The 22634-nt window shown below is 38.8% G+C and overlaps 3 protein-coding genes across 5 annotated transcripts; 1 reads left to right on the top strand and 2 right to left on the bottom strand.

Annotated features, from left to right (window-relative positions):
• The first annotated feature begins 384 nt into the window (after positions 1-384).
• Positions 385-8295, top strand: LOC117822944 (zymogen granule membrane protein 16-like). Of its 3 annotated transcripts, none has more exons than XM_034697919.1 (6): positions 385-713; positions 6071-6152; positions 6298-6424; positions 7215-7314; positions 7633-7719; positions 7813-8295. In XM_034697919.1, exons 2-6 carry the CDS (start codon positions 6101-6103, stop codon positions 7951-7953), a joined length of 507 nt encoding a protein of 168 aa, XP_034553810.1. In that variant the 5' UTR covers positions 385-713; positions 6071-6100; the 3' UTR covers positions 7954-8295. The 3 variants fall into 3 exon arrangements, with proteins under 3 accessions (XP_034553810.1, XP_034553809.1, XP_034553808.1); XM_034697918.1 differs by lacking the exon at positions 385-713 and adding an exon at positions 4267-4369; XM_034697917.1 differs by lacking the exon at positions 385-713 and adding an exon at positions 4928-5835.
• Positions 8296-15764: 7469 nt separating this feature from the next.
• Positions 15765-17505, bottom strand: LOC117822936 (protein Hook homolog 1-like). The gene is made up of 2 exons (XM_034697907.1): positions 17260-17505; positions 15765-17013 (listed from the first exon to the last, which is right to left on the bottom strand). Exon 2 carries the CDS (start codon positions 16947-16949, stop codon positions 15852-15854), a length of 1098 nt encoding a protein of 365 aa, XP_034553798.1. The 5' UTR covers positions 16950-17013; positions 17260-17505; the 3' UTR covers positions 15765-15851.
• Positions 17506-17827: 322 nt separating this feature from the next.
• On the bottom strand, positions 17828-22429 carry LOC117822774 (CKLF-like MARVEL transmembrane domain-containing protein 8). Its single transcript, XM_034697682.1, has 6 exons — positions 22301-22429; positions 19859-19865; positions 19692-19729; positions 19463-19582; positions 18559-18633; positions 17828-17957 (listed from the first exon to the last, which is right to left on the bottom strand). The coding sequence occupies exons 1-6, from the start codon at positions 22427-22429 to the stop codon at positions 17937-17939; spliced, it is 390 nt and encodes a 129-aa protein (XP_034553573.1). The 3' UTR covers positions 17828-17936.
• Between the last annotated feature and the right edge of the window lie 205 nt (positions 22430-22634).

Below are 22634 nucleotides of genomic sequence, written 5' to 3' on the forward strand. Positions count from 1 at the left end.
ATAAACGAGAAACTGAATGATTAATTCATCAATCTAACATGTACAACATCTGTTAATTCTACATTTCAGTAAGGTAACACATACTCATGTTAACATGCCTGGAATATTTGATAATTGATTATGTAAAAGTCACAATGGGTAAAAACAAGGAGGAGGACCCATGTGCAGCAGATTTATTTAACAAAAATGTAATAGAAAGAAAAGCTAGTGATGAATCGTTCATACAAAACACAGAAGTGACAGAAAAATACAAGAACACTTGGAAGGAATCACAACATAGACAGTAGGAAACGCAGAGACATTATACACACACTGAGTAACAAGTAGCCGGACACAGGTGAGACAACAAGGAAAAGGTGTAGACAATCACAAAAGAGGGAAAACACAGGAAGTAAAACTAGACTGGAAAAATACTCTCCAAAATAATAAACTGAAAACCAACTCAAGAACAAGACCACAGGAAATCACAGAGAGAGTACAGAGAAACAAGTACAAAGAAGAAGAGTAAGTGAACAACACTAGAGGAAACCTGAAAGATTGACATGTCATGAACTATGACCTCTAAGCTATAAGTTACCTGCAGCAAACTACAGCTTGCAAAAGCTATTGGGACATGAAGACAACAATACAGAAGAGAGCTCTGTACACGTTGAAGTGAATTCTGCTGATTAATGGGGAAGCATTTGTGCAACATCCTCCCATGAGAGCCATGAGTAAGAATACAAACTGATAAAAATGAAAGTGAGGAGAAATGAAAGTTAAGGAGAAATGAAAGTTAAGGAGGTAAAAGTAAAAAAAAACCTTAAACAGTTTTGTTTACTCTCTGATGTCATGCTTTTACTTATCAGCATCCAAGTGACTCGCCACTGTCATCAAGGTTTAATATTTCATATCACTGTGTTCCAGCTTTAATTCCTCCGCTTCACTTTGCATGTTATTTGTTGGCACAGATGCCAAATGCCTCTGTGGTTTTCACCAAAGGCTACTCCCAGACTCATGCACAATTGAATACTTTAATATGTCAATTAGAGCACTGTTTTGCTCATACTGTCATGTGGAAATGTAAAAGCTTGTGTACACAAACTTAATTTTAACTGTGAGTTGTGTCTTAACTCCTGTGCAATCATTTTCTCCCTGCATTTTACATTTGGTAAAAATTGGTTTGCTAAATGGGGAAAAAAAAGAATAAAAGCAAGAAGGAGGATTATTCCGTCCTCTTATCTTTTTCTGACAGAAGTTTGATCTGTGAATGATAGTTTTTTATGTGTTAGTTTCATCACTGGCAGCTTGGCCTGCGCTCTGACTGATTATGAGGATAACTGTGAGAACCGGTCATGGCTTTACTGCACACTTTTCTCATTAACACAGTAAACACGAGCAGGTGATGAAGATGTGACATGAGTGCATGAGGCTGCTGGTGCCATGTCTCTGCGCTCTGTGTGCTCCGTACAGCAGTCTTTATTTAAAGTAATCACACTCTGCACAGCGTTAGAATCATTGGACACATAACAGTCACTTTGCTCCACGGCAGATTTACGTCTTCTGATGTTACTTGCCTCCAGACGAACATGTTAGGATATGGCCCGTGTGTTTCCTCTACACTGTAGAGAAATGTGACAGTGAGACAAAGCTGATTAAAGGTGACATATCACGCTTTTTTCATCAATATATATTGGTCTAAGAGGTCCCCAAAACATGTCTTTAAAGTTTATGCTCAAAAAAACACTTTGAAATCAGATTTTGGCATGCCTGAAAAGCCCTCTTCTTCAGCTGTCCTCAGAACGGTCTGTTTTCTCTCTGACCACGCCCCCTCAGGAAGTGGATGTGGCCTCGGCTCTCCAGCATGTTGATCTAATGTTTACATGTTGGCTGAATATACACGGCTGCTCAGAGATCACTTAATTTCAACCCTCTGAATCTGATCCAGGATCTGATCCTGACGGAGAGGCGCCTGCAGCAGGACCTTTCTGAACCATTGGTCACAGATTCTGTGTTTCTTGTTGTTTTATTTGTCAGTATGTCGACGTGTGTCTTAGTGCACAGCTACAGCTACGAACATGTAGCTATGTGGCTATGCTAACTAGCGCTAGCACTTTTCCATGAAAAATAAAAATCATCCACTAGATCTTCAAATCTGCAGACGTGGGGAGTAAAACCGACCTTTGTGTATATTAAGGCAGCCTACGTCCCTTGTTAGCACACATGTGTGCAGGTAATGAAAAACGGAGGAGGGGTTGAGTTGTATTTTATACAGTCTATGGGCTGAACAAGCTCCGAGCTCTGACTCCGTGACAGACCGGATATTGTTGTGACGTAACAAAAACACAGAAGTCTGAAATGGCTTGTTTCACACACATTTGCAGAAAGGTGGAGAAATCAAAACAGGGGCAGAATGGATTTTTTTTTCATTTTCGGGGAGGTTTGTAGACATGCCAGGGAAACATATTTCAGGTAGGGAACCATTAAAAAGTCAATTTTGCATGATATGTCACCTTTAAATATTTGATGAACTTTCACACACGCTTTTATCTTTTAATGACAGCTTATTGGAAACAACTCAACACAGTCACATTCTAATAAAATGTGCAGGTTTAAGTGATGATGGTGACGCAGGTCTGTTAATATGGTCAATTAAATGAAATGTGTAAAAGGCATAATCTGACTTCAGTTCTCCTTCTCACCGCCTGCGTCGCCAATTCCCCTTGCCTCTAAAATGAGCGTAAGCATGGGTCAGAGCTTGCTTACCGGCAGTCACATTTTCCCGTCAAGTTTGTTTTTATAAATCAGTGCGTGCGGCAGTTTCAGGCCCCGTTTTGTGCATAAGCAACGTTTATAAACGAGATCACAGTTCTGTTGATAAAACTATTCCTAAAATGTTAATTTATCAGCTGTATCTTCAGCTAAAAGGAGATTTTAGATCATTTTTATAGACCCCTGAAACAGTGAGAGAATATGTCAAGCCAGATTTGGGGAATTTGACAGATATTTATAAAAAAGTTAATTTTATTTTCAAGCTATCATTTTTAATAAGTGCATTGGCCTTATGATGAATAATAATGCATTCAAATATATTCCTTCACTAATGCCATGTGCCATACCTCAGAAATCCCCAATGTCATCCAGGATGGTCTTGTGCATGCGTCAGTGATCTCTAGTTGTTAACCTAAGTTGAACCAAAGCTATAGTTCATAATGGATGGGTGCAGGTTGTCCTCTGGTGCCCTCTTTGAGAGGCTTCAAAACTACATGGCCATGAGAGGTGCTGAAACATCCGGTTGACTCATTTGACTGTGTCTGCTTTTAAGGAATAGCACTTGTAGGCTCTAAATTATATTTTTTTTCTGGAGTAGCTTTTCATAAAAAGTTTGAGTTGACAGGTAAAGGAAGATCTGTAGCTGGTCTTAATTTCATGCAGAAATCAAAAGCTTTTGGGAGGCTTCTCAACTCCAGCAGTTACAAGAGATACCTGTGGATGAAAAGTTTAACCAGCAAGATTACGTTGCAGTATGTTAAATCTATTACCAAAATAACAACTCTGTTTTATGAAGGTGATGAAGGTTTATTTGGAGAAACAAATGGTTATTATATAGAAACGCTGTTCAGTCTGTAAATCGACTCCCTTTGCGATCATTATGCACTGGAGTTCTGCATCATAGCTGTTTTTTTTACACTTAAACTGCAACTCACATTTAATAATAGGCCAATTGCTTGTTTTTGGTGGTGGGCTCCAAAAGGCCATGATTGCCTTTACTGTCAGATGTCTGGCTCGGCTGCGTGTGTGCTGTGTGTGTAGGCTTACATGAAATTTTATTGGTCTTGTTGTTGTAAGAAAGGGGAGAACTGTCATGCATTATGTAACTCAGTCTGTGAAGTTTGTAAGGAGGATTTTCTGTTTGAAATCATCTGTTTTTTGTTTTGGTGATGTAAGTGTCAGAGTTCATACTGTGTAAAACTAATTTGTATTATTGTTGTTAATAGAAATCTCTTATTGACCAATTTGATTCAGAGGCAGTGTTTTTTTTTTGTATGTTATTTACAATCAAAGCAAAAAGCTTTGGCCAACTTCAGAAAATCTGTTTTATTCCCCTGTTGCAGTTTAAGCTTAACAACTGGTTATTGACTGATAAATATGTTTTAACATATTAGTTCTTTAATCTGCTGGAATGTTTCTGTGACAGCCATCATACTGATTTGAGAGTAACTAGTACTGAGATGTCCCCCCATGTGTCTCTCTTCTTCACAGTGAGACAGCAATAATGTGTGCTTTCTTCCAGTTTGGTCAACTGAAAGAAAATATAAAATAGTCTACAAACAGGTTCATCAACTTGCTGCCTGGCTCTACTTGTCCCTCTCACCTAATCTAGTATTAGGTGAGTATTTCTCTTTTAAAACCTCATTTACTGTGCACCCCTTCTAACTGTATGTGCTGTGTTAGCTGATGCATATGTTTGCAGACTGGTGATGGTTTTCTTAATTGGTTGGTTTTGTAGCTTATTTGGGAATCAGCTGCATGTGTCTCCCTGTTAGTGCTCATGTGCCTGTAAGTGCACAATGGTTGGCTGCCGCGCTGTTGTGAGTTTATGCAAAGGATTAAACATAGAGACATCACTGTCATACAGATACTCAGTCTGTTGTTACACAGCTGTGTTTCGGCTGGCATGATCTACTGATTCTCAGCAGAGGGATTTTAAACCAGAACTGTGCACTCAGATGTGCTTGGTTGTGGAAAACTGTCGCTTTTGTGATGCTACAACACTACTCGATGAATCAAACAGCTGAGCTACTGAAAAGCTAACCGTCTGAATCCTTGGTTGTTGACTACAGAAAAAGTCTGTCGATCTTCAGCTATGTATTCAGATACATCTTGTGATCTCTTGAGCTCTCTCACTGTTATGAGAAATGAAATGAAGTGAAAGTCTTGAGTCTTTTGGCCTGGCCAGATTTTTTCTTGTATCTTTTCAAATATTTCTGGGGTGACAATTTGCCAAGTATGCAGCAAGCAAATAGCAAAGGATGATGGGCAAGCATGGGCAGATGATATCTGTAGTTCCCACTTCCCCTCTGATAACCTGCAACTGGAACAAAACTAAACATCTGTCCACAGGATCGTTTCATACCGTCACAGGTCCACGGCAGTATTCAGACACTTTGTTCTTGGGATATCATGAAATTGATGATGCCATTACATTTATAGTGTCACTTCTCATCCACATGGCCCCCAAGATCAGGAACAAAACTTTGAAACCCAAAGTTTGGACATCACAAGAAGTCCTGAAATTGTGCAGCAAAGTAAAGACTGAGTGTTTTATTTTTCTATGATGAATGGGCAAACACTTCAATTTCATGTGTTATGACTGAAAGCTCTGGGGGAGATTCTCAGTAGATCTTGAGGTGAGATACCTTGCCCAGCTCATTCCCAATGCTAATAATTATGTAATGTCAGAAACCCAAGGTAAATTCCTGTTTTAGAAGAAAACAGCTGAGTGTCAAGAAAGTAACATTATTCTAAATGGACAGGGAGTGAATTATGATTCTCCTATTTATTAGAAATGGAAATCTGTTTCAAAAGTTTCACAGATCTGAATACAAACTTCAGAATGGTTCTGTTCTGCTGGTTCAATATCTAAAGAAAACATACGCCTTGCGCCAAAATAAATTAGGTGTGCTTTTGTTCAGCTGTCAGAAGCCATCACGTAGGAAGGCTAGGTTAGGGCGTGTGCATGTAGGTGTATCTCTGTGCTGTCAGGTGAGTGAGCCGAGGGATTCAATAAAAACATCAACGACAACTCAGTGTCAGTCCTAAACTCAGGCAGTGTTCAAGATATCACGACCCCAGGTGAGTCATAACATCTTCGTCTGCAGGTTTTCAATCCTTCATTTTCTGTAGCTAGAGGCAGATTTAATTAAATTACAAAATGTGATTATTATATTTGCAGATAAGTTCATGTAGGGATTTTTGAATTTCTATCTAACAAAGAAATATTAAAATGATTTAATGTAACAAGAAATGTAGAAAGCTGTAAATAATGAAATAATCAAGTTGACATTGAATGATTTTGTTTCTGATTCAGTGTTGCTTGTTGACGCCTTCAGACACCAGTATGTTTTCCCTCCTGTTACTTGTCATGCTCTGCAGCAGCTGCCTGGCAGCCCGTAAGTCCACCCTATCACTGACGTGATAGTTTTTAAGATTCAAAATGAAGTGTTTTCTATTTGTTTACAAGTTGTTAGTCAACTTCAGTTAGGAAACAGTGACATCCTCGTTGACTTAAAACAACAACTTGCTTCATCTCTCCAGCTACCTCGATAGGCTTCTCCTACTCAAATAGTGTTGGACAAGGTAGTGGCACTTCGTACTCCACACAGGGGACAGGACGGATCACAACCATCAGGGTCTGGGAGAGACCCCGCTCGTTTGTTGCTAGGTAAGTCTCTTCTTCTTCTTATCCATTTGATGGACTGTGGGGAAATTATCCCAGCAAAGATGGGGTTAAAGGGAGATAGGGTTGTGTATTTCATATTTTTGTTAAAAAGGGTCTTAAATTAAGCAAAGCTATTTGTATGTTTTGATCCAAGGTTCTTAATATTATTCACCGTTCTTAAGTGGCAGGAAGCCTGTACTGAAAGCATTTAGAAACAATTTGTGGTGATAATTGTTCAGATTATACAGAAGTCATGGATTCATATTTATCTACTGTATAACAAATGTAGGATCTACAAATGTAGGATCACAAATGATATCTTAAGTGTTGTGGTTTTGGTTTGTAGAACTGTTTTGAAGTGTTTCAGCCAACTTTGCTCTGCTGCTCGTAGAGTCTGTGTCCTTTAACACTAACCCGGCTTGGGACTGGCTTTACACAAATAATCTCTTCAACATTTGTTAAGCTATTTATCTAGTCATTTACTGTGGAAATCATTGTTTAATTTGAAAAAAAAGAGTTTCTCAAAAATGTGAATACTTTAATCCCATTGTCTTATTTTGAGATATTAGTGTAAGTTAATAGTTATCTATTAGCTTTACTGTATTTTCAAAATAAAATCCCCTTTAAAGTCTTTTTTTATAAAGCTGAAAAGAGCCTCGTGGTTCAGTTACCGTCCACACCACAGTTGTTCCATACGCCCTCTTCCTGCTCCAGATGGTTTCAATTCTTTCTCTGCTCATTCTGACCAGTGCTGATGTTTTCTGTCTGATTGTTATTGTGTCTTCATTCACAGTTTCCAGCTGTGCTATGACTACATTTGCACTGACAAGATTGGAAGAGCAGCGGGCAATTTACAAGAGATGCATCTATATGAAGATGAGACCATAATTCAGGTCAGAGATTTCATGATATTAGAATAAGAGTTTTGTTTGGTCTAAGGGGAAAGAGACTGATTCAAACCTTGATCTGATTTTTCATGTAAGAATTTAGATTACACAATGTCACTTATTAGTCTAATCATTATACTTCACAATGTTATGCTTATTGACAATTTTAGATAATCTACAATAATATACTCCAATGTATTTTATTTGCTTCGTAAATGTTAGTGGTTGCTATATCTATGTATTGTTACTCCATCATTATGTATTTACATATTGAGGACCAACCAAATGTAACACCTGTGTTAATCAGCTTATGTCATGTTTTAGGTGTCCGGTAAACACAATGGCTACATCTATCACATGGTTTTTGTGACCAGTAGGGGTCGCTTCCTGTCTGCCGGCCATCCATCAGGGGTATGATGTCTTTTTCTTTCTTTCTTTTTGTTACAGTGATCTTTAACTCTGCTAATTTCTCTGAATTAAGATTTTTTCATTTATGTGTTACAGGACACCTTTAACTTCTTCCCGACCGACATGAGGGCAGGGCTCAGAATTCTGAGCGGCCGCTATGATAAAGTCGGGATTACCTCATTAGGAGCGCACTGGGGAGAGGTCATATTCAATACAAACAGAAGTAGACGCAGATAAAGCGTAATAACTTACACAAACTAACTTTGATCTATTACTGTTCCACTGTCATAAACTGTAAATGAAGAACTATTTGTTTGTATAAAATAAGCTATATACGTTATGAATGTGACATATACTAACAAATGTGAAGAGGATTGTTTGTTCCACTTTTTGTACATTTTTTATTCTTCTTGAAAATTGTTTTCTGGTTCAGAAAGAATGAAAACAGGATAACTGGTTAATGATAAATGGTGTTCATGAATGTTTGTGGTGGAGTTAAACACAGTTTATAGAAACACATGGGTTTTTTTTGGCTGTAGTTCCTGTTGTTTGAATAAAAGGCCATTGATTAAAAGCTTTTTGCACACTGAAATTAAGAAAGCTTTGTTTTGTTAACTTTTTAAAAAAAATCATGGAGGTATTTTTTAAAATAATGTCCCATTGGTTTTTTTATTCTGCTCTCTTTTCAGTGGATAGAGAAATGTTAATAAGCCATATTTAATTCTGATGCTTTTACTAAAAGGCATAGTTTTGATTTGACTCTCCAAATTAAAAACAAAAGTCACTTCTTTTTATTTGAATAACTAAATAAAATATTTAAAAAATAAATCTAAGAAACTTTGAAACATTACAGATAAATCCAAAAGCCAACTTTGGTGCTCTGATATGTACACAATGAAAACATTGTATGCGGTACAATTTTGTCACAAATCTAAACAAAAAGAGGAGAACTCGAAAATGCAGAGAAAAAAAGACTTTATAAACAAAATCAAAACTCTTTAATTGTATGGGCTGAAGGAAAGAACAATGCAGTGAAAGAACCAAGAGAGGGTTCTGAAAGCAGTAATCTCTGTTCTCCCTGATTTTAGGCAAACTATTATTAAAAGCTAGTTTACTGCTGACCCCATTAACCTCTCTCCAGGAGAAACTCGAGGTCCTTTGTAGTAACCACGATGGCTGGTCCCCACTTCTCTCACTGCTTAAAAACTGTTTTTCAGCCTGTTTGTCCTTTTCTTTTATGTCCTGTATCTCCTGCCCGAGGGCAGAAGTTCAAACAGGTTGTGACCCGGGTGTGTTTGGTCCCTGAGGATGTTTCTCGCCTTCTTGAGGCACCATGAGCTTTAAAGTTCATCCAGGGAGGGGAGAGGGCAACTAATGATCGTTACTGAAACACAAAAAGATAACACGAGAAACGCTGGCAGCATTAAGACACTGGAAAAGACATAAGGGAAGACAAATGAACCAACACAGGAGAGGGGAAACAGAGGCTGTTTCCTAAACCGCCTACTATACTAGCAGTACGTACTGATTTGGCCAAAATTCAGTATGTAGTAAGTAGTATGTGAACAAGAGCAAAATCTGCAGTAAGCCAAAACTCCCCGGATGTCTACTGATTCAGGAAAATTTGACAGTATGCATCGGACCAGTCTGCCTCACGTACTGTTTCCCACAATGCACAGCGCTCGTTCCGCTTTTTCTTTTCTCTTCTTTCTTGATGGGAGGAAATCTGTTTTTGAGTGCTGTGAAAGTTATTGAACTACATATGAACCACTTCCAAACCTTTTAAAACATAAATGATGCTAAAGAAGCAGTTTCTCTATCGGCTTCGCTGTTGTCTACTTCTGCTCTCCAAAACTGGAAATCTAGTGACGCCTGGCTCAGCGTACTGCAACACAGATCAAACAGAACAGTCATACTACATACTAAATTCAAACGCAGCATGTCGTTGGAAATACCTACTGCCTACTACATTAATAAGTATGTAGCAGGCCGTTTCGGAAACAGCCAGAGAAACTGAATACACGCAGGGTAACAAGCAACAGGTGTGGACACAGGACACAGGACACAGGTGGAACTAATGAGTGCAAACAAGGATCACTGAGAAACAGAAGACTTAAAGATAACATTTCTAATACAGAGGGTAGGAAACAAGACTTAAAACATAAGGTAAAACTACAAAATAAAATGGAAATCAACGAAGGAAATCAAACACAAACAAAAGCACACAAAGAGCAAGATATCCAAAATAAAACAGGAAACACAGGAGACTGAACGAAGAAGCACAAAGGAAAGTTCATACACGTACACCAGACATGAAACACAGGGCACGCAACAGAAGTATGAAACATGAAAATATTAACAAAACCAGAGTAACAATGAGCAAGACAACCAAGGAATGATCAACAACACAGGAAATAAATAAGAAACACACAACTAGGAAAATACAAAACTAAAACAGAAGCCACTCATGTCAGTTTCTACTTTTGTATCTGACTTTTCCTCACATTGGGGATAAGAACATTCAATCTGATGAGATGAAAAGTTAGTCTGTGCACTCTGAGAGTTAACTGGTTGCTCTTGTTTATCATAGCTACACCTTTATCCCCAATAAAAACTCTATATTCACCACATTTTTGTTGTCACAGTATGATTTAGAAAAGGATATTAAACTATGATAACAGTCCCCATTGTTTGTCATTTAAAAGATGTCAAAGATGAAAGTTGAAGATAAAGAGCTTGGGGACAATCAGAAAGAGCAATGTTGAATTCATATAACTCAAAGGCATGATTCCCTCAGTTGACATTTCTATCATCTGCTCATTCCAATTCAAAGCACCGGTAAAATGTCATTGTTGGATTTACAAAGCTCATACATTCATGCATGTAGAACGAAGAATGATGTGCTTTAAATGCTTCAACACACATACACACCATGTTATAATACCTACTGACAAGTTATCTGTCATCATGTACCAATTAACAGTGACATCTAGTCACATGCAGACACATGTCATCTAACACACTTATTACATTCTTTCATGAGCAGCAACATGATATGTACGGAGATCACAATCTTGCATCTCCATCTTGGATTCCCATCTCTCTCTTGCTTCTGTGGTTTTTAGTATTTTGGCATGTCATGTACTCTGTGACCTTGAAAAGGTGTTTCATGATTTCATTTTGGCAGACCAGCCAGTGGTGCTGTTTTAGAGCTCACAGGTGTGGTTGTCTCCAAAACCAACCACAATACTTTGAACATTCTGTCTCAGTCTTGTTTTTTTAGTTTAGATCTGTCGTTACCGGAAAAATGATCTCTTCACGTGTTGATCTGTGAGCAGGTGAGCTCCACCTGCTCACCACACCATCATCAGTTAACTTGTGAAGCTTTCAAATGGACAACAGTATTTAGAAACTATTTTTATAACCTTGAATGCATCGTTCTCCATTTTAAAAGCATGTCTCTTCTTTTACAGCACACTTGGTCCCTTCCCCAGATAGCCCCTCTACTTATTCAGAAGTATTGTTGCCAAATAAGATAGTTTGTATTTTTTGACAAGGAGTATCTTCCTGCAGAAGAAGAAGGAAGTGGTTCAGTTTTTGGTAAACCTCTGAGTCTTTAATTGTATGGGCTGAAGGAAAGAACAATGCAGTGAAAGAACCAAGAGAGGGTTCTGAAAGCAGTAATCTCTGTTCTCCCTGAGTTTAGGCAAACTGTTATTAAAAGCTAGTTTACTGCTGATCCCATTAACCTCTCTCCAAGAGAAACTCAAGGTCCTTTGTAGTAACCACGATGGCTGGTCCCCACTTCTCTCACTGCTTAAAGGTTCTTTAATCTCTCACAAAACTGTTTTCCCCACTGTTAAGGGATCTGGACCTTTGTTCCCTTTCATGAAGAGAAACAGGGTCAGTCAGGCTGATGAGGTGCTGAATAACCTCTGTGCACAAATGGAGAGGAATGATGTGGTAATGCAGAATATAACAAATATAACTTGTTTTCACCCAAAATAAATATTTCCTTTCTTTAAACCCTGTTCTTTTTTGGCCTTGACAGCCAAATCACTTTACAGATTCTAAACAGACTTTCTCCACGTGTCCTCTTCCTTTGGGACCCTTTTTTCTTATTCACATGAATCAATCTATCAGGCAATCAAGCAAACCCCAACCCGGAATTCCCACTCTGCACATATAAACCTCCTCCACCCTCCCAGAATCAAGCTCCGGACCATGGGAGACCGGGCCTTCTGTGCTGCTGCTGCTGCTGCTGCACCACGTCTGTGGAGCTCCCTGCCCAGCCACCTCAGGACCCCAAAGATTGTGGGTGCTTTTAATGAACACTTAAAGACCTTTCTCTTTACAGAGGATTTTAACTAATTTAAATTAATTAATTAAAAAAAAAAAAAAATTCAAGTTTGTTCCCTTCCTTTTTAATGTGTGCCTGTAGCACTTTGAGATTTCCTGAAATTAAAATTGTATTATAAATAAAATCTATTATTATTATTATTATTGTTGTTGTTGTTGTGGTTGTTGTTGTTGTTTGTTATTATTATTATTATTATTATTATTATTATTATTATTATTATTATTATTATTATTATAAATCTAAGTTCACTTTGGCAGCTCCCAGTTTTAGAGCCTAGCTGTCCTGTAGCCATGACATGAAGAAGGTTATAACATTGTAAAACCTGTACAAACAGATGTGTGGACTTTTCCTTTGATGTATGGTACACTGAATGGTGTCATTTTTCTTTTAGTTTTTTTTTATTCAATATTCTGCTGATACTTTTTGTAGCAATGACTAATAGTCAAAAATAAGTTTAGAGTCAGGTAGAAATGATTGAAAAACATATATAAAGAAAAGTGAGTGTGATTATCTTGCATTCGTGGATCATATGTAAAGCAGGGTTTGGATTCTAAAGTCTGTTCTGAAGCTTCAGACAAATTGACAGTGAGTGCTGTTGCTAGAAGTTAGGGACTGGGACTGCAGTTAACATGAAGCTATGTTGCAAGACAGGGCCCCATAGGAGGCATCATACCAAGTTCCAGTGTGAGCATAAAGAAAAATATGTAACCTGTTTTGAAGAAAAGCAGTGGCTGCACTGATCAGTGAAGTTTGTATTGTTTCTTACTACTGCCAGTGTTGTCATGTTGGTAACAGCACAGGAGGCAGGGAGATGTGTTTTTATATGTCATGGATTGTTTTGCAACCTGTGAGAATAAACAGAATGATGGTATATATTTAAATACACCTCTTTCCTTATAAACCATTTATTCATCAACATTGTCTACAGGTGTTTGCAGGGTGATGTGATTGTTATGTACACACCGTGTATGAGGCCAATAGATGATACTTCTTGCAGTTCTCAAGCTTTTTACGATTGGACTTTTGGTAAAAGTAAAAAGATTAGCAACAACAGTTTTATTTTAACAAATATCAGGTTTGTTTAGTGCGACAAGAACAATATATAAAGACTATAAACGTCACTAAAAGGCCCTTTCCTACAATGTTGTGAACTTTCAGGAGGCGATTAAAACCCTGAAAAACAGCAAGATATTGCTACCAGCGCTACAGACAGATTCTGATAGCTATAACATTACACTCCTCTATTAAACTGTGTCAAATAGAGTCCTTACTAAATGGGCAATATGCCAAAAGTCATTAATTGGCTGTCAATCCATAGGGTTAGTTGACAAAACTAATGATGGGTACTGCACCTCAAGTTTACAAGCTGGATGGTTGCATCTATTCTTGGCATTTGCCCTACTGACCTGATTAATCATGAGTTTATGGCAGACTCTTTGTTGGCTGTTAGTTAAGTTGTCTATATCCTGACAAAGCTAGAAAGGCTGAGAACCTGTTGTAATTGAGGTGAATTGCTTTAGCCTCATTATATTATTAATGTGATCAATAGTTACTACACATGGCTATTCATATCTTCAGGAACAAGCTGCCAAGTAAAGACTGTATTGGCCAGGATGCCGTCAAGGTTTTTTAACCAGTGTTATCAACAAATATAGTTTCAGGCATTGGCTCAAGGGTGTGTCCTGCAGCATCGTAAAAAATCTCGGCATACTGGTATCCCAACTGGTGCACACATAATGATGGTAACACCTTAAATAGCTGTCTTATGTAAGCTGGTGATCCGTAGCTATGTCTCTACAGTGCTTCAGCAGCTAGTGAATATACAATGTGCTTTAGGGTCGATGCCATCTTTGAAGAAAAATAACTTTTTCAATCAATTCATTGAATAGATTATACACATTGTGTATTTTCATACATTACAGTAATGATAGTTAGGTTTATAACACAATTTTATCTCACTATATACAGTAATGTCAGCGAGTCATAACTCATTACAATACACAAACGAATGATTACAAAATGACATTAAACAAAGGGACACTTATTATATAATTATTTTTAATCACATAAAGCTTTGTAACACTTGATATTCTAGTTTCAAGCTTGTATTACTCAATATAGGTCATAAAATCTCAGTAACAAGCTGTAATATCTTACTGAGATCATTTAGGACCAAAACACTCTAAACAAGTGAAACACTCCAACATAAAAACTACTTAGTGAGAAAAATGATCTGATCAGGCAAAAAAAAAAATCAACTTTCACCCTGATCTGAGATATTCAATCTTACTTAGATTTCAGTTTTTGCAGTGTGGCAGTCAGTTGGAATGATGTTCAGTGAGTCAATATCAATTCCAAAACAAACTATTATTTGGGACAGTCCTGTCATAACTCTACAGAACTCACCTTTAAACTGGTCTGCATGGAGGGAGAGAGGTACAGAGACTACTGAAGACCTGATCAGTGGAAATAAATGTATCTCCTGGACCGACCTTCAATCCACTTTTTGTTTCTCTAATGAAGAATTTTTCAGGTATATGCAGCTTAGAAGTGTATTTAAAATGTTTGACCTACATTCTTACACAGAGCAGAGTGATTTAGAGGAATCTATTTCTATCAGAAACGTGTAATCATTGAATTGGTAAAGTTTATAAGGTTTTGCAGAAATCATATTCTGTTGAAACTACGTTGCAAACTAGAATGAATTCATGGAACCAAGATTTAGGGAGGAAGGATATCAAATTGAGATGGAAGGACTGTTGGAGTTTAACAAGAGATATTACAGTCAATGAAAATTTGTGAAATGCAGACTCACAGATTCACTGATTCATGCACTTTGGAACTAAAGTTCAGAAGGTTTGGTTGAAATAGAGCGTTGGTTGTCTGAGGTTTTGGGAGTGGAAATTAATTTCAATATTTATATTTGCATCTTTCAAGATGTCTCACATGTAAGAGTCAGATATCCACAAAGCTGGGTTATTCTTTTTTCCTCTATTGTATTTAAGAAAGTTCTTTTAAAACACTGGAAAGCTACATGTCCTCGCTCACTTAAACACTGGAGTGACAAACTGCAATATTATTTAAAACTGGAAAAATCATCAGCCCTTGAAAAGAACCAAATATTTCATTTTGAAAACATATGTGTTAAAGTATTACACGCACTTAGTTCATAAGTTTTAGTGAGAGTACTGAAAATTTGATTTGTGATCAAAGATTTTCTGTTATTTGAATCTATTTTTAAACAGCTAACATTTATTTAAAGAAGAAACAAATCCTGAAATTATAGAGATGGAGCTTGTCGGTGTGAGGAGTTGTTTTTTCTGTTCTGTTTGTGGATCTTGTTTTTGTTTGTTTGTTGTTTTGTGTTACTGTTAGTTTCATTGTCCCCTTTGTTTTATTGATTATTTGTTTTGGTGTCATGTGTATGAGGTTAAATGTGAATTTTAAGAAATGATACCATAAAATGAATAGCTTGCAGACTCATGATAAGGTTTCATGCATTTAGGTCAGTTAATAAGAAAAACCTCAGAGAGAGATGTTGAAGCTCAGAGACCCTGGATCTATTAGACCTGTCCAAACACACTCTGCAAACACATTTGATTCTATTACACATCAGACTCTCTATACAGACAACAGTGTGACAAATACAGAAATCTAAACAAAGCAAAGAACATATATTTTTCACGAATTTATTCCAATTTTTTGTGTGGGATGAAACCGGAGTGACCCGGAGAAAAACCCACGGAGGAGGGGCAGCAGCTGTTTAGGGGGCTGTTCACCAGGGAGAGATCTTGATCAGTTCTTTAGTCCAAGTCTCAGCCCTGGGAAGGGAGGGCCCTGTGTTGTCTTGGAGGGACAGGTTCTTCATAAGTTTTGCAAGATCAGTCTCCTCCTTGAGAGCCAGATGGTTGGGGGGCTCCATCACCAAAAGCTGCTCACGGACCTTTTCCAGCTCTTTCATAAGAAAGTCACTCCACAAGGTTTGGTTTTTGTTCTCCTTGGTGAGCTGGTCCACCTTCTCCTTGAGTCTGTCACTGTCGTCCTCCTGGGATTTTAATTTGGAGGACAGCTCAGTGTGACTGGTCGTGGCTTCTGCCAGCCTTTTCTTCAGGTCCTCCACCTCCTCCTTGGTGTCTGAAGCCCACAGCGTCCAAAGCTGGTCCCTGACCTCGTCCAGCTCATTCATGAGGCGGTCACTCCACCAGGTTAGGTTTGCCTTGTCCTTGGTGAGCTTGTCCACCTGCTCCTTGAGGTCTAAGGCCTCCAGCGCCTCCAGCTTCTCCCTGACCTCGGCCAGCTCATTCAGAACGAGGTCACCCAACCAGGTCTGGTTTTCGTTCTCATTGGTGAGATTGTCCACCTCCTTCTTGAGTCTGTCCATGTCCTCATTCTGTGATGTTAATTTGGAGGACAGCTCAGTCTGGCTGGTCTTGGCTTCTGCCAGCCATTGCTTCAGGTCCTCCACCTCCTTCTTGAGGGTCTTATTGGCCTCCTCCTTGGCTGTGAGCTTCTGGTTTAGGTCGTTGATTATACCAGTGAACTTCCCTGTGGTGTGCTGCACATAATGGGTGAGGTTCTGAGGCTGAAAGGAGTGCTTCAGGCGTTTCAGTTGTTCTTTCAAACACCTGTTCTCCTCCTCACACTGGAGTCTCTGTTTATGCTCCTCCTCCAGCCTCTCCTGCAGCTCCTGGACCTGGCTGTCGGCAGCGGGATACCTCTCCTGCCGTTGGGGTGGGCGCCTCTGATGGTATTGAGGATGAGGTTTGTCTTGGCTTGGCCAGCGACAATACCTTGTGATGATCTCCTCCAGAGTCTCATTTGACTCATCTATGTCCATCGGTTGGTACCAGCTGGTTGATTCTGAGTTTTCCATTTCTCTCTTTGGTTTGAGGATTGTTGCTGTCTCTCTGACTCTGACTGTGTTCTCCAGATTAAATCTGTGAAGTGTGTGTGTGGTCTGTCAGCTTGGTCCTGTATATGTTTAAAAACTCAGACTCTACATTCTGAAAGGCTTTGTGACTGTTATGACACCTACCATTCTTGAAATCCTATTGTGACCTAATAGAAGCATTGGAGGCATTACATGTTCACTGAATACAAACAAAATGGCCGCCCCCAGAATCCACATGTAACAAACCCTTGACTGACTCCTCCTTTGCAAAATAAACACACATTAAACTCACCAATGAAATGTTGAAGATTCCTCGGGCTGGTACAGTCCACAGAAGACCAGATCCTAGAGTTGGTGTGAAGCAGACCCTCATGTCTGAAGAACAGGGCTGGACATCTCTGGTTTGAGGCCGATACAATACGCATCCTGATACATTGTCAACAATCCACTACATCAAAGATACATAATTGAGGGAGAAAGACTCACTGTGGATTCACGGCAGGTGAATCCTAGTGTGGCAGGGCGGGCTAATAGCTAGAAAATTAGCCTATGCCTAGATGAGCATGTGGCTGTTTCCTGCTCCTTTCTGATTGAACCTACTGCTACTGATGCTTTTGATAATTAACTGTTCACTGACTCTAAACTAAGGAGTCATCTGTATTGTTCACAGTAGGCTTAATGAATGTAGCTCCTGTATACAGTAAGAATAAAGTAAACACAAATATAAATGAGAAGAACATGGTCTATCACTGTAACTCATTACAATACACAAACGAATGATTACAAAATGACATTAAACAAAGGGACACTTATTATATAATTATTTTTAATCACATAAAGAAAGAGAAATCAATTGAGCTATTAGTTTAACATCAACTGCATGAATTATATAATTATCAGCTATGAGCACATGGAACTCCTCCTGAGCCGGCCTCTTGCCAAGTTATGAAAGGTGAGACGACACGGGTATTAGGTTTCCTCTGGTGACTGCTAGGTTTGGAATATAAAACAAATTCATTGAGAGATGTGGTTCACAGATTGAATGATACACATATAATCATATGATCATGCTGCTGTGCAATCCAAAATTTAGTGTTAGCAATAAAAATCATTACAGAGCAAATTCTTTTTGTCTTTGTTGATTTGTCTTTGTTTCTACTTGACCTTGTTTATGTTGAGGTGCTGAGTTATTCTGAATTTGGTGTCTTAGCGCTGTCCTGTGTCTCACTGTGGGAACTTAAAAGTGACTGTGTGTAGAGTTGCTCTGATTAGAAGAACATCAACCTCACATCAAATAAATATTAAGCTGTTGTTAACTACTTGTGTTTTTAATGTACTTTCTTAACTTTGCTGGTAAGTTAAGGTGAGCACAAAATCTGTCTTCCTCTTCTTATATTTCTGCCTAGAAAAAAAAAACAAAAAACATGCAAACAAAAAGGTATTCCATCATAGACATATTATAGTTTCTTCTTCTTTTTATTAGTTTTTAGTTTAACTTCAGTCTCATCCTGGTCTGAAGGGATAGATCTCCATCAGAAATGTCCTCCAGTCAGAGTCCGATGGACACAAAGTGATGAGATCATTGTCCCACCTCTGTGGCTCTCCAGGAACGGTAGCTCAGGTAAGTGCTGCCTGCGTAGCACAGTGTAGTCAGGAATGCAAAGAACTGGAAATCAAGAAGGGGACAGTGACAAGGGTGAATGTTTAACTTTAACTACTGAAAGGCAGATTTTATTTCAGAGTGAAAGAAAAATCCTTTAGTTCTCAGTCTATGTTTAAGCATGGGTGAAATGTGTGTGTGTCCATAGAATAGGAGGCTCATGCATTTACTGATCATATTGAATTTAACATCTTCAAAGCTCAAATCATAAAGTGAAGACTGAAACTACCGGAGTCATTTGCCTTTAACAAAGTATTAAAAGGTTAAAATTAGAACAATACAGATGCTGCATATCCACACAGAAAGATGTACAACGCAAGGGTAATGCTCCGGTCATGATAAAGTCATGAGGCAATGCTTATTCACTACTCTGTATTCATTATTACTCTTTGCTTCTGTGTTAATAATTGACATTGAAGGCTTATTTTATTGCGTATGTGATGTTCACTGGATGGTTCAGAGCTCTTTAGGATCAGTTCAGGGAGAAAGTGAACTAATCACTGTTTATTCAGGACCTTCACCTCTTCTTGAATTGTCACTGTTATTCTTCCTGACACTACTACATTGTGTTTCCTTATTGTTTCTCTGAAACCTTTAGTGTTTTCATTAATTTCATCTTTAGTCCAACAACCATCCTTGGACTCAAGTCGTGCGTTTCAAGTGATTCTAGTGACTTTCACCCCATGTGTTGGGGAAACACAGCTTGAGCATTAGATGTACATTTTGCTGATTAGTAATCACTTTTGCTAGTTACAGCAAAATTCTGTTTCAGACATATTTTTCTGTGGGTTACATTGGACAGATTGTTTAATGGGCAGAGTTTGAATGGTCTTACTGCAGATGCTGCCCAGCAGTTGTAGTTATGTCGTCCCCTGACGGCCTGATTGACTGATAGAGCATCCACCACAGCTGTCACCAGATACAGAGCTGTAGCACTACAGTTTAAACATAGAGACTAGAAGAGAGAGAGATACAAACAAATGTATATTATTATGTGTAAGCACAAAGTCACAAAACAAAAAAATCAGGTATTCAGTGTGTCTGTATTTGTATGGGTGTGTTACCAGTGTAGTCCAGGGGACATGTTGTATCCTGTGATGGACTCCAGTTAGATAAATCACAAACAGACAGACAGTCAGAACCCAGAACAAGACAGCAACAAACATCACCCAGCAGAAAGCAGACATGCGAGAATAGTCAGTACCCGCCACAAGAATCCACACCAACATACCAAAGACCTGCAGGAGAGGAGAGGAGAGGAGAGGAGAGCAGAGGAGAGGAGAGGAGAGGAGAGGAGAGGAGAGGAGAGGAGAGGAGAGGAGAGGAGAGGAGAGGAGAGGAGAGGAGAGGAGATTTAAATCCAACTCAAATTAACTCAACAGAAAATCATAAACTCGTGTCTTATGTCAGTCTTGTTTTTTAGGTTAACTTTTTTATCAATGCGTTATTCCTGGAGTCTTTTTTCCCCATTCCACAAACGTCTCACAGACGTCTCTTCCGTATCAAAGAGTTGTTGTGAGTAACCCGTCCTCCTTCCTGCCAGCACTAACTCACACCACCCTTCCTGTTCCACAGCCAAATATTTTTTTGAGATGTTTCAAATTGTTTTGAGCTAATATGTCTGGCGTGAAACATGCCTTACAACCTTATCTTTTACGACATTTCGTGAAAAAAATCCCTAAAATGTGTTTTCAGAGAGTAGATTTCATTAACTGATTCTTAAATTCAAATTGAAGGTATGCCAGGGTTAAACAGTGTGCTGTTGATATGATGAGGCTACTTTGAAACTTGTTGCAATCATTTTCAATCAGGCTGCTCTGCTCCTGCCTGCACAGTCTCTGCATGGCAGTCAGCCAGACTGTATTTACAAAGAGGCTGTCGTGACTTTTCCCTCTGCTGAATTAGAAAGGAAGAGACACAATGAGGCTGAGAAAGGAGGGAGAGTTGATTTGCTTGGTGTGTTTTGGGTTAACTTCCTTTTTTTCATAGAAAAAGAGTTGTTAGTTTTCTGCTTTTCCTGTAACTCAAACTGTAGAGTTTGAGGAATATCAACAAGATCTGAATACTTAAACTACTCCATTTCAGGTGTACTTTATTTCAGATATACTTTATGTTCTGTAATTTTAGAATTTTCTATGTAGTATACATTATCATTTTAACAATGTTTGAACACAGATTGACCTCATGATTGGCCTGAGCTGTAGAGTTATGTGTCCATGTGTCTGATGAGTTGTGGGAGGAGGGCCTGTCCAACATTAAGAGTTGTTCAATCAACTCCAGATATAGATTAATCCAATACAAAGTATTACATAGACTACATTTCTCTAAAACCAAGCTAAGTAAGATTTATGAAGCAGTCTCTCCCATGTGTGACAGATGTGGCACGGCAGAGGGATCACTAGCACACTTGTTCTGGCAATGTCCTGTGCTTGGTAAGTTCTGGTGTGATATATTTCATTGGTTTTCTAAACAATATCAAATAACCATTCAGCCTGATAGCAACCTAACGATATTTGGCTGCTCAGACAGGACGAGGGCCCTCTCTCCCCATCGGAAACAGGCCCTCAGTACAGGCATGGTTGCAGCCAAAAAATTAATATTACTTCTTTGGAAGTCTCCGGTGTCCCCATGTTTCAGGACATGGCTCAACGAAATGCGTTCTATTGTTAAATTTGAACAAACTCGCTGCGAAAGACAAAACTCATATAACCACTTTCTAAAAGTGTGGAAGCCATTTCTGTTATTTGATGAGACCTAACTATGTTACCTATAATCTCTGCTGCTGTGATAAAAATGTGTTTATGTGTACGTACATTATAATTTGATAATGTAATGTATGTGCTTTTTTTTGTATTTTAATCAATGGTCTGACTGTGTCCCACCCAATTTATTATGATTATTTTTACTCCTTACTATTAATATAGTTTCCGTACTTGTACTATTATTTATGGCGTTCTTTTGGTGTCGTGTGTGTGTGTGTGTGTCGTGTGTGTGTGTGTGTGTGTGTGTGTGTGTGTGTGTGTGTGTGTGTGTGTGTGTGTGTGTGCGCGTGTGTGTGTGTGTGTGTGTGTGTGTGTGTGTGTGTGTGTGTGTGTGTGTGTGTGTGTGTGTTTGTGTTCTGTCGGTGTTTGTTTTTTTTGTTTTGTTTTGTTTTTATTTAAAAAGTAAGTAATGGTTGTTTGACCACATCATCTTTTGGAAGCAGGGGCAGCCTTCTTTTCCCTTGGAGATGTTGCTATTGTTAGCATCTGAGGACTATCTGTGGATCTGTGGATCCTTAAGTTCTGCAACACCCTGCTAGTTATTTTTCGTGGTGTCCTATGTGTGAGTGTGTATATGTTAAGAAAACAAAAAAATCACAAATAAAATATTCAAAAAACCAGATTGACCTCATGAGTCAGCCTGTGCTACAGTAGCAAGCCAGCAGACCAGGTAGTCTGGAGGTGTGCCTGCCTGCACCAGCTTCACCTGCTGAGGACATGTTCACATAACTCAAATATCTTGGGCATACTTAACATGCCAATTATGTCCTCTTAGCTACAATTCAGTATAAAGTTCCCAGCCTAACTTCTTGTTGTTATTGGCTCTGCTGTTACATTTCTGAACTACTGAACATTTTGTAATGATCCGTACATCAAATACTGGAAATCTAAATAAATATGTCCTCACTTACTATCTCAGCCAGGAGGAGTGTTCCCTTAGCTGTGGTGGTGAAGTGTTGGTCAAAGGCCAAAGTAGAGGTGGAGATGTTGCATTCAGGTGGGGGAGTCCTGTGGCCCGTCACCACAGCAGCTCTGTCCATGGTGCACTGATGGCAGCGGGCAGGGTGGGTCAAGTCAGATTGTTGCTGCTGCAGAGGAAGTTGTGTTCCTGTCCCTGACTTCATCAAGGACACCCCCACCCACCCACCACTATTTCCCACAGCTGATGAACACAGTATTTCTGCTCACACATTAATTCATGTAGCTCTTTTGTTGTGTCCTTTAAGAAGAGCTTGAAAATACTAA

This window comes from Notolabrus celidotus, chromosome 12 (assembly GCF_009762535.1).
Source record: "Notolabrus celidotus isolate fNotCel1 chromosome 12, fNotCel1.pri, whole genome shotgun sequence".
NCBI classification, from domain to species: domain Eukaryota; kingdom Metazoa; phylum Chordata; class Actinopteri; order Labriformes; family Labridae; genus Notolabrus; species Notolabrus celidotus.